The sequence below is a fragment of the Gossypium hirsutum genome, chromosome A02, assembly GCF_007990345.1.
Source record: "Gossypium hirsutum isolate 1008001.06 chromosome A02, Gossypium_hirsutum_v2.1, whole genome shotgun sequence".
Taxonomy (NCBI): Eukaryota; Viridiplantae; Streptophyta; class Magnoliopsida; order Malvales; family Malvaceae; genus Gossypium; species Gossypium hirsutum.
This window is the reverse complement of record NC_053425.1, coordinates 9,524,946-9,536,510: the sequence shown is the minus strand read 5'-3', so window position 1 is coordinate 9,536,510 and position 11,565 is coordinate 9,524,946. Positions and strand designations below refer to the sequence as shown.

Sequence of the window (11,565 nt, the reverse complement as noted above, 5' to 3'; positions counted from 1 at the left end):
GATACAGAATAAAAATTTGAAATTAAAAGCAGAGAGATTAATTTGAAAGTTTAAAAAGCATAGGGATCGAGAGAAAAATTAGACCTAAGATTTATGATTCTCTCACTAATTTACGAATGAATAACATAAGATCCTAGAAAGAACATTGAAAAAAAAATCCCTAATTCATGAATCAGTCCTTACTGTGCCTAATGTAATTCTCTTCCAAATCGATGCACTCCGAATTTTGCCCTAGAAGAGAAACCGGATTCTTGATTGACCCTTAATCAACTGGTTCTACTTTTCCCTTATTCTTCTTCCTTTAAATTTCAATTTTTTTTTCTGGTTTTAAATGTATCTATTTTCTGCAGAAACGTCATCTGGGAGTTCATGCATTATTTTAATTTATAGGGAACATTGATTGATTAAAGACTAGTTTGCTTCATGTGCAGCAGGTTTCAGTTATTATAATTGCAATGGCTAATGGAAAGCTGATCGTTGTATGTCAGTCCGGTGGGAAGTTCACCACCAACGCTGACGGCACCCTTTCCTACTCCGGTGGGGATGCCCACGCTACCAGTCTCACCCTCAACACAAAATTTGATGATTTCAAGTCTGAGATTTCTGATATGTGGAAGTATGACCTGCATTCTCTCAGCATTAAGTACTTGCTACCCAACAATAAGCGCACCCTTATCACCATTTCCACTGACAGAGACATACTCCGTTTCCTTGAATTCCATGAAGACTCTGCTTCTGCTGATGTTTATGTCATGACCCCCTCGCCTCCAGCTCCTAGCGATGCTACCTCCTTGCCTTGCAGCAGGTCAATACATCTTTGCATACCCCTTTTTATTTTTTTGTCAAGTGCTAATAATTTCTGTATTTTTCATCACTTTTGGTATCAGGTTTATTACAAAATTTATGAGGAATATAACATGGAACTTAACAGATGTTAGTGTTTGCAGTTTTGGGTATTTGATGTTTTGACAATTTGGTTCCTTAAATGGCATGATACTTACCTATGCAGGTCCAGTCATACAATGCCCAATGGACCTGTTTCTCCCATTGATGCTCCTACGGATTATCTTCCCGATGAGCCTATTTTTCCCGTTGATGCTCCTATGGATTTTCTTCCTGATGCAGAAGATGCTGGGAAGCAAAAAACACCTCAAATTTCATCACGGAAGAGTTGCATTACAGGCGTAGGTCAGACTTTTAATACTCGATGTGAACTTCATGAGGCTTTGGACAAGTTTTCTTTAGCACACGGTTTCCATTATACTCTTAAAAATAGCGATGGCAGGCGTTTTTGCGCGAGGTGTAAAGCGGAAGGGTGTCCTTGGTTCTTTATAGCACCAAAATTGTCTACCACCAAGTTGTTCAGGATTAAGAAGATGAATGATACCCATACCTGTGGTGTAGGATCAATCCGAGCAAGTGCCTCAAGGAAATTGGTTGCAAGTATTGTAAAGGAAAAGTTGCGAGATACCCCTACTTACAAGCCGCAAGAAATCATCGATGATATTCGACGAGATTTGGGGATTGAACTGAATTATGCACAGGCTTATGGGGGGATAGCAGCTGCATTAGAGGAACTTCAAGGTTCACATAGAACAGCATACAATCAGTTGCCTTTGCTGAGTGGGAAAATATTGGAGACAAATCCTGGCAGTGCTGCCATTCTCAACACCAAAGAAGACTTGAGCTTTCACCAAATATTCGTTGCTTTCCATGCATCGCTCTACGGATTCCAGAATGGTTGCCGCCCACTACTTTTTCTGGACTGCACATCTTTGAAGTCAAAATACAGGGGAGAACTGTTTACTGCCACTGCTTTGGATGGAAATAATGTTATTTTTCTTGTAGCTTTTGCAATTGTAGATGTACTAAGTGATGATAATTGGCATTGGTTTCTGGAGCAGCTGAAGACTGTGCTCTCTATGTCTCCTGAGATAACATTTGTGGCAGACATGAAAAAGGAGATGAGTGAATCCCTTAGCTTGGTATTTCCAAATTGTTTCCATGGTTATTGCCTGCATCAGCTAACAGAAAGCTTGAAAAGAAAGTTTAAGGGATCATTAACTCTAGAGGTAGTTCGTGTGCTAATTTCTGAATTTCATAGTGCTGCCTATGCACCAACTGCTGAAGGATTCAAGAAGTGCATTGGGACTATAAAAAACATATCACCTGAGGCTTACGAATGGGTCCTGCAAACTGAACCTGAGCACTGGGCAAATGCATTTTTCTAGGGTGCTAGGTACAATCATCTTAAATCTAGTGTTACAGAATCATTTTGCGATTGGGTTTCTGATTTACCTGCAATGCCAATAACACAAGTAATTGAAACGATACGCCGTAAATTGATGGAATTCATCTATACACGCAAGATGGATTCGGATCAATGGTCATCAAACCTTACTCCATCTGCAGAGGAAAACCTCCAAAGAAGTCTTGTCAATTCACGTTCTCTTGAAGTAGTCCTTTCACACAGTAGTTGTTTCAAGGTTCGGGATACTTTAGACATGATAAACGTTGTTAACCTTGAAAATTGGGATTGTAGTTGCAGGGAATGGCAGATCAACGGATTGCCATGTTTACATGCAGTGGCAGCAATTGAACACGTTGGCAAGAATGTGTATGAGGCTTTTAAAGTTACATATTCAGAGTCTATAAACCCAATACCGCCGTTAGACAGGTGCATGAAAAGAGAATCATCACCGGTGCTTGTGCATCCTCCTTGTGTGACCCGTCCGGTGGGGCGGCCCAAGGAAAGAAAATACGCACTTAAATCCAATCAAGCTGTTAAGAGAACACTTCAGTGCAGCAAGTGCAAAAAGCTTGGGCACAACAAAAGGAAATGCAAGCAATCTGCTTAGGGAGTAAAAGTTGTAGTTTATTGTATTTAGGTTGGTTGAAAGAAAGCTTGTGACGATGCAGACCCGGATGAGACATGGTGAGATATTGGGATCCTGTATGTGGATTGATTTTTCTGGAATTAAAAGCTGGATGGCTGTACTGCACAGTGATATTCTCTTCGTGTAGGAAACTGGTTTGACGTTAGGTTTCCATTTTTACTAACAGGGAAAGTAAAGGCCATTCCTGCAAACATGTTGAACAAGTGAGCAACAAACATGTGGTGAATGTCTTGTTGCGTTCCTCATCCATTATTCCATTGCCAGTTGATATAATTGCAGAAAAAAAAAAACGAAATTTTGATGACTTTTGCATATGTATATATATCTTTTTCCCTTTTAAGTCAACTACACTGTTGACCCAACTATCAAAATTTTTTATTTTAGGCATCCAAAAGACTTGCAATTTAGACACTCACATTACATAATTCATTTATTTTGATCACTCTTGATAAAAACTCTACTGAAAATTTCATTGGTGGTGGCATAATTTATCATATAAATGTTCAATTTTAATGATTAAAATATAATTTGCCTAAAATTAATTATTAACTAAAATAAAAGAAAAAACAACAATTAAATAGTTGAAAAAAAACTCAGAAATCTAAACATTTCCTTTTCCAAAAATTTTAACTTTGTAAAGATCTATGTTTCGACCCTCTTCGTTCGCATATTGGCGGATTGCTTAAAGGAACTAACGTGAAGCTTAATTTGACAACAGTTTATGTTCATAAAAAGCATGTAACAACAAAAGAAGAAAATCTAACCAGTTTTTAAATTGAATCCTCTCTCTAGATAAAATTCTAAGGCCAAATACTAAAATGACAAACAAACATGTAGAAAAGCCAAATCCTGATACAATCTTGATTAATTGACTTAGAAATACAAATATCAAAGAAGAAGGAGAGGCGTAACTTGTAGAGGAAAAAGAGGGTCGTAATTGCTCTAGCGTTTAAAATTTGACGAAGAAGAGACGTTTAGATTTTTAGTTTTTTTTTTCCAACTATTTAATTATTATTATTTTATTTTGGTTAATAATTAGTATTAGATAAATTATATTGTTATATTTTAAAGTGATGTATCATATTTATGTGATTAATTATGTCATATGAAATCTAATGATTTGTCTATATGTAAAAAAAATTATCATATCATCTTTCTTAAAATTTTTAAATTTTTATGGAGAGTAATCAAAATAAAGGAAGGAGTGCAAACTTTTTGTTGCTATCCGTTTTGTTTACCCAAAGAAAATATCATTGTAAAAGTCTCAGTCCCAGACAAACGAAATCCATATAATTTTGTAGTTTGCTACTGGTTCTTAAAAACACTTGCAAAATTTTAGATGGGAAATCCTCCAATACTGTAGGATGCAACTGTGTAACATCTAGATGCCCCTTGAATTCAATGTTTAGATTAAAGGGAAACAACATAACGATATGGAAATGGAAATGGGCATAGGCTGCCCATTGTGAGTGCATGTTCTGTTAGGGACCCAAATACACTGACTGCTAAAAATTGGCAAAGCGAGCAAAGTTTGGATAACAAACGAAACAAGTCAAAAAGGGAATACAAATTTGGAATTGTAAACTTCTAACATGTTCTACTGTGACCTGCTTTATGAGTTGTATGATTAAGAATGATAATGCCTTCTAGAGTTTTGCAGTTTATTTTCCTGATAAGCCACTTTGAAGATTGGCATGGGATATAGGGGATCGTGGCTATAACCCAACTCAACTCCTTAGAGACACGTACGAAGCTTTTACAGTAAACAGCTAGGGAGCTGACACTTGGAATGCTGAAGATGACACATAGCAACCTCAAACGTTTCCCAGTTTGCCACGTTGAATGACAGCCACCCCCATCACCTCCTCTCCCCGCTTAAATATAACACCCCCAAGGTTCATGGCCTTCATCAACTTTCTTCCCCCTACACTTGCTATCTTCAAAAAAGTTCAATTTCCTTCCTTCCTTGAAGAAAAAACACTTTGTGGATACAATTTGTTGCTGTACTTTTTAACCATATATTCATGGCTTCGAGTTGGTTTTTCATTGTGTTCCTTGTCCTAACTGCTGCCAACGTGAGGTGCACGACCGTGGACCACATGCCATCGACAGATGAGGATGCTAGAGAATATTCAAAGTTAAAGACGAAGACAGAAGAAGCCACTGATGAACTCAACAGCAGAACTCAGCAAGCCAAGGATGCCTTGAAAAGCAAGGCGGATCATGCTGCAAATGAGGTAAAGAGCAACACACAACAAGCAAAGGATAGGGCATCAGAGGTAGGGAAAGAAGCCAAGGAGTCCACAGATTCATGGACTGAATGGGCTAAAGAGAAGATATCTGAAGGGCTTGGATTCAAGCAAGACGATGATCCTAAGGGTTCTGTCAGGAAAGCCTCTGATTCCGTAGCTGACACTGCTACCAAGACCAAGGACAAGTTACAAGACATGGCCTCAGGTTGATTAAAATTAATATACTTTTTACACCCCGGATTTTATTATGTTATTTATTGTTCTGATCAGTGATTTATTCAACATTGGGCAGGAGCTGGTGAATACAGTGCAGGGAAGGCAAAGGACATGAAAGATACAGCCTACAAGAAGACCGATGATGTGACGAATGCGGCAAAGGGAAAGAGCAGTGAGATGAGACAAGCAACCACAGAGAAGGCCAGGGAATTAGCAGATTCTGCAAAAGAAAATGCGAACACAGCATATATTGCAGCGAAGGAAAAGGTGAGGGACATGGCGGATAGGACAAGTGAGATGACGAATGAAGCGCAGGAAAGGGGGGCTCGGAAGGCGGAAGAAGCGAAGGAGGTAGTTGCCGAGAAAGCAGAGGGTGCGGCGGAGGAAACCAAGAAAAAGAACGAAGAGACAGGGGAGAGCCTGAAGTGGGCGAAAGAGAAAGCTAAACAAGGGTACGATGCGGCCAAAAGCAAAGCTGAAGAGACCATAGAATCTGCAAAGGATACCATAGCTTCGGGCTACGAGTCGGCGAAGCAGAAATCACAAGAACTGAAAGATAACTATGTGAACGGTGGGGGACAAGGGCGAGGACGTGAGCGAGATGAGGAGCTGTGAGTTGCTGCAATGCTGAGTGGTGGTGATGAGATTAAGATTTGAGAGTAGATGAGTTTTTATATGCTTTGTTTCGGTGGTTGTATAAATATGTTTGGTTTTGAAACTTCGGTAGACAATAATGGATGGTTACTTTCCGTACCGTATGACATGATGGTAGAAGTAGAGGCATTCTTAATATGATTAGTCCAAAACAAGAGCGAGCTAAGCTGGCATTAGGTCCATTGATCTTTTGGGGTTGGTAGGTTACATCATGATTCATGGTGAGTGAAACCCGAAGCCCAAGACAGTGTGTAACTTAAATCATAACAAATGGTAACCGCATGCTATTTTGACCCGAAATAAAGCCCTTAAACAAATTAAGGTTTAATAATTATACGTACATATTTTAAATTTTAAACAAATTAAGGCTTATTTTTTTAAAATATATAAAAATACATATTTTAAAAAATTGAAAAGTGACGATCGTAACATAAATTTACATCGGATATCTGAGATAATTTATAAATAAAAATAGATACAAAAGTCAAATAAATGTTTTTTACAATATGCTATTACTAAATTATGTTTTACAAAGTCAAATGCCAACTGATGAGAATTTTTTATTTTTAAAAATATTTTATTTTATATTAAATTATATTTAATAATGATTTTATTAAAATTTAATAATAACAACAATAATAATTTATTACAATTATTTCATTTAATTAAATATAATTATAGTTTTATTTCATTTAATTTAATCAAATAGTAGATGTCCAGGGTTGAAGTGTGCATGGGCCGGGCCGGGTTCATTAAAAAATTTTGGTTCGTTTTTTTTGGAAACGAACTAAAATTTTTTAATGAACCCGGCCCGGCCATATTATTTTTTTTTGTTTTTTTCATTAAATAAAAAATTTTAAAATATAATAAATCAAATGCATTTAAAACATAAAAACAAATATTAAAACAAAAAAATAAAAATGTGACTAAAATAATTCTTAAAATAATACATAAATTAAAAATATAATAAAAAATAATTATATTAAAATAAAAAAATTAAAACAAATTAGAACTAAATTAAGAATTAAATTATATTAATAACAAAAATTTTATAATATCAAAATAACATTAAAACCAACAAAAAAAAAAAAGTAAAGTAAAAAAAAATTAAAGTTACTTAAAATTTAAAATAAATTTTTTTTAAAAAAATTTAATATTAAAATCGGGCCGGGCTTGGGCTAAAAAATTTTGCCTAAGGCCCGGCTTATTTTTTAAACGGGCCTTGTTTTTTGCCCAAGCCCATTTTTCGGGCTTATATTTTTATCTAAACCTTCCTATTTTTCGGACGGGCCTTCGGGCCGGGCCGCCTAGCCCATGCACACCTCTAGTTGATTCTTAAGATTGGAAGGCGGACTTAAAAAGCCACCTATAGACGCTTTACGTCTGATCATTTCGAATAACGCATGTATCTTCTTTATTACTCTAGCTGGCATAGAGTTAGCCGATGTCGTCATTCGACTATATTCTATTAGAGTGAATTTGTGATGTTAGTATGTGAGACTAATAACTAACCACACTAACCAATATGATGTTAGTATGTGAGACCGATAACCAACCACACTAACCAAACACCAGTTTAGATGCTTCTAAGTGTATATTAAAAATTATTTTCAATATACTTCATTTTCCTTTTAATTCATGAAAAACATTCAAAATTATGCTCAAATTTTGCCGGGATATATATATATATATAATTTTTTGCGTTTCAACGAAGAACAATATTTATTTCTAAAATTATTTTGTCTATTTTGTTTTCACGATGGACGCTCTTCGTGCTTTACTAGAACGACGAACGGTGATAATTTGATTAGTTTCTTCCTAGATTTTTTTTTTTAATTTTCTAAGAAATTTGCATAAATTTTAATGCAAATCTGATACTGTTTATATTTACGCTTTCTTCTAATATTGTTTATTGTTGCTCGCGGTGATTCTGAATGGGTAATGGAGATCTTGCCAAAAGAGAGAGCCGCCGAAAGAATCTGCTAAGCTTCTTCTGGATCTACTCTTTATACCAAAGCTTCAATCTCAATTTCTCACATTTGTTCTGTATTTTCTAATTTATTCATAATTTGAGTTTTTTTTAATGTTTTCTTTCTAATTTTTATGCTTGTTTCTAATAACTTCTATATTTTTAGTTTCATATTTTTAATAAATAAATAATTTAATCATATTTTAATAAAATTATTATTAAATATAATTTAACATTAATGATATATGATTTAATAACTTTCTTGACATAATTATTATTAAAATATGAATTATTAAAAATAAAAATATATAATATTAGAAAAATAATTATAACCTACTTTGTTATTTTTAAACTACAATGCATATTTAATGTGCTAGAATATTATTAGCGAGACAAATTAATTATTCTCTAAACAAAAAACAAAAGATTAGAAGTAATAAATACATTGAGAATTATATTTTACATCAAAACATAATGTTAATACATTATCAAAAAGTTATATGTGATAGAATTTTAAATAATATCTAATATAAAATTAGAACTGTAAACCAAGATCTATCATGTCAAATCATCAAGAATAAATAAATAACATAACTATATGCAGAAGCGTACCTGAATCCATGGATTCTTTGAAATTTTCTAGATTTTGGGGTTTTGATCTTCCAAATTAGCATACAAAAAATTTAGAGAATATTTGCTTTCTCTTTCCTAATTATGGGATATTAGAAAAGATATCTTGTGTATAATTTAGAGACCATAACCCTAACATTTATAACCTTGGTATATTAGTTTTAATCAAATTCTAATTAGCCCATCATTAATCAGAATTTGATTAGAATTCAATTACTAGAGTATCTACACATATTTGACCCATACTTTATTTAATAATTAAAACCCACTAAAATTTTAACCAAATTAGATCACTTTTAATTTGGGCTAACCTATCATGATAGTAAATAATAACATGTAATTACCTTTATTTTATATGTGATGTCGATATTTTCCAACAATCTCCCACTTGGACCACATATATATACTAATTACTCTATAATTACATATCATTATATAACCTTATGAGCTCAAAATTTTACTATCATATCCAAAAAGTATTCCGAACAAACTCATTCATTAATTATGTTAACATAGAACCAAGGCGACTTTCGTTACATATATCGTAACTAAGTCCATCCATGATCACATATATTAACACAACCAAATGACATAGATCAAGTATGGATGTGTAGCATGGAAATTACATGCAATATGATCTAAACATGTTTATTTCCAACTGGTCCTTCTTAGTGAGATCAAACCTTACCAAAATTAGAGTGTGAATAAACCAAATAAACTTTATTTCTGCAGAAAATAAACTTAATATCTTTAAACTGAAATAACTGAAAATGTGTCTAAAATATAAAAGCATTTAAAAATACAATCTCCAACTAAAACCAAATATCCTTTAAATGACATTACACCCATATGAGCAGTGTGCTCTTATAAAACCTTAGGTGTAGTTCCTTAATAAGCGGATCCACAATCATGTAGTTTGCCCTAATATGCTTTATAAGCACCTAACCACTCTGGACTTTTACTTTAACAACCAGAAACTTAAAGTCTGTGTGTTTTTACTTTGATGTGCTCCTGTTGCTATTGGAATAAAAGACTGCAAATTATTTTCACAATTTGCACCTTAGTGACAAAAACTTGTATCCATATTCCATCAAAATCGGAGTCTGTATACTTGATGATCTCTAACTGATTAGACCTCCTATATGTGAGCATGTAATCTTTTGTTCTTTGAAAATATCTTATAACCCTCTTGGATGCGATCCAATAGTCCAAACCAGGGTTGTTTAAAATATCTGCCTAACATCCCAATAGTGTACACAATATTCCAATGTATACAAACTTGAACATACATTAGACTTTCTACTGCTAAAATGCAAAAAAATCTAATGCATTTTTGTAATCTCAAAATCATTCTTAGGGCATTGATTGAGACTATAAAATTCATCTGATATAGCTTAATGTCATTAGACTACAAGCAGTATGTCATTAACATATAAAACCAAATATAGAACCTTACTCCCTTTAAACTTATGGTATATACGATTATCAATAAAATTCATCTCTAAACTAAATGAGATAATCATTTGGTAAAATTTGTAATATTATTGACAAGAAGTTTACTTAAGCCCATAGATGAAGTTCTTTGCAAATCATTAACTTTGCATCATTAGACACAAAGCTTTCTAATTGCACCATATAAATGAATGATCAATGTTACCATTGATAAACCATTAACTTGATATTCATCTGATATAGCTTAATGTCAAAATATTCCACTAAAGCCATTATGACCCTTTATCTAGTGGACCTTTTTAATGACATTCATTCTTGAGGTTGTTGAGTTTGTTCTTCTGGAATAATTACCTCATCTTGAATAGGGAGTTGTTTAACATTGTCTTATTGAGGTTCTAGATTCACTTCTTAATCAATGATAGGTATGAGAACCTAAACATCATCAAAAGTGATAGTAGGAACTGAGTTAAAATTCAATTCCTCCTTAAAAACAATGTATCTAACCTTATTTCTCCCTCCAAACTCAACATCCTAAAAAAATGTTGCAATTCCCATCTCAAAAAAATATTCCTAATTGTGGGATTGTAAAATTCATAGCCCTTAGATCGCTCAGTATTTCCTTGACCCTTATACTTTATAGACGTCAAATAAGTTAGAAATGATGTCATTTCCACCTTATCGTTTTTAACAAAATGTTTCTCAATTTCGTCAAGGAAACCTTAGCCTAAGTAATATTTTCAGATTCTATGCCCTTAAAGGCTTCTAAAATGTTGTGCTTCATGATTATTAGACTCATGCAATTTGAACGATTCCACCTCTCAAAATCCCTTTTAACATATGGGGTGCTTTCCACAGTGAGAGGTGCGAGTAGTTCTTCCTTTAGTGTAAGGTCTATGTTCATACAACCAAGCACTATAAGTAAGTGCCTTTTCCATTCATTGAAATTAGTCCCATTAAGCATCTGTATAGAATTTATAGTAGCATATATTGTGGCAGTAGAATATGAATTAGTTGAATATAGAAAAAAAAAGCTCACATCAATATTCATAAGTAAATAATAAATTCAGGATAATGGCTAATCCCATCTCAAGATACCAAACACAACATTAATATCAAGTCTTTGGATAGTAATATTAACTGTAAGCGGTACTCTTGTTGTAGCAATCAAACATTGACAATAAATTATGTCAAATAATGAATTAATCTTTGGACTAGTACTAACATATTGCTTACATAAAGTACCTTATAATTGTCACATTTATCGCCACAGATGTCGTTGAAATTCTGCCAAATATTAACTTACCTTTGGGTCAATCAATAAACGCATGAATTACAACAATATATAATCATCTTGATATTTTAAATAAACTAGTCTACACAAAAGAGGTCACTTTGGCGACATTTTGTTTCAACTAATTTATTTAAAAATATTAGACATCCTTAATTAAAACCTAAAGCCAAAATCTGAATTTATTTGTTTCAAAAGATTTCTTTT

At 33.6% G+C, this 11,565-nt stretch overlaps 2 protein-coding genes across 3 annotated transcripts; both read left to right on the top strand.

The window, feature by feature from the left end:
- LOC107952301 (uncharacterized) lies at nucleotides 1–3,242 on the top strand. Of its 2 annotated transcripts, none has more exons than XM_041090472.1 (3): nucleotides 1–273; nucleotides 432–805; nucleotides 1,010–3,242. In XM_041090472.1, the coding sequence occupies exons 2-3, from the start codon at nucleotides 456–458 to the stop codon at nucleotides 2,229–2,231; spliced, it is 1,572 nt and encodes a 523-aa protein (XP_040946406.1). In that variant the 5' UTR covers nucleotides 1–273; nucleotides 432–455; the 3' UTR covers nucleotides 2,232–3,242. The 2 variants fall into 2 exon arrangements, with proteins under 2 accessions (XP_040946406.1, XP_040946402.1); XM_041090468.1 differs by having other exon boundaries at nucleotides 86–273; nucleotides 435–805.
- A 1,556-nt stretch (nucleotides 3,243–4,798) lies between these two features.
- On the top strand, nucleotides 4,799–6,118 carry LOC107951546 (late embryogenesis abundant protein D-29-like). Its single transcript, XM_041090463.1, is given in 3 exon segments — nucleotides 4,799–5,354; nucleotides 5,442–5,893; nucleotides 5,895–6,118. Coding segments are annotated over 3 exon segments (909 nt in total). The 5' UTR covers nucleotides 4,799–4,921; the 3' UTR covers nucleotides 5,919–6,118.
- Nucleotides 6,119–11,565: the final 5,447 nt, after the last annotated feature.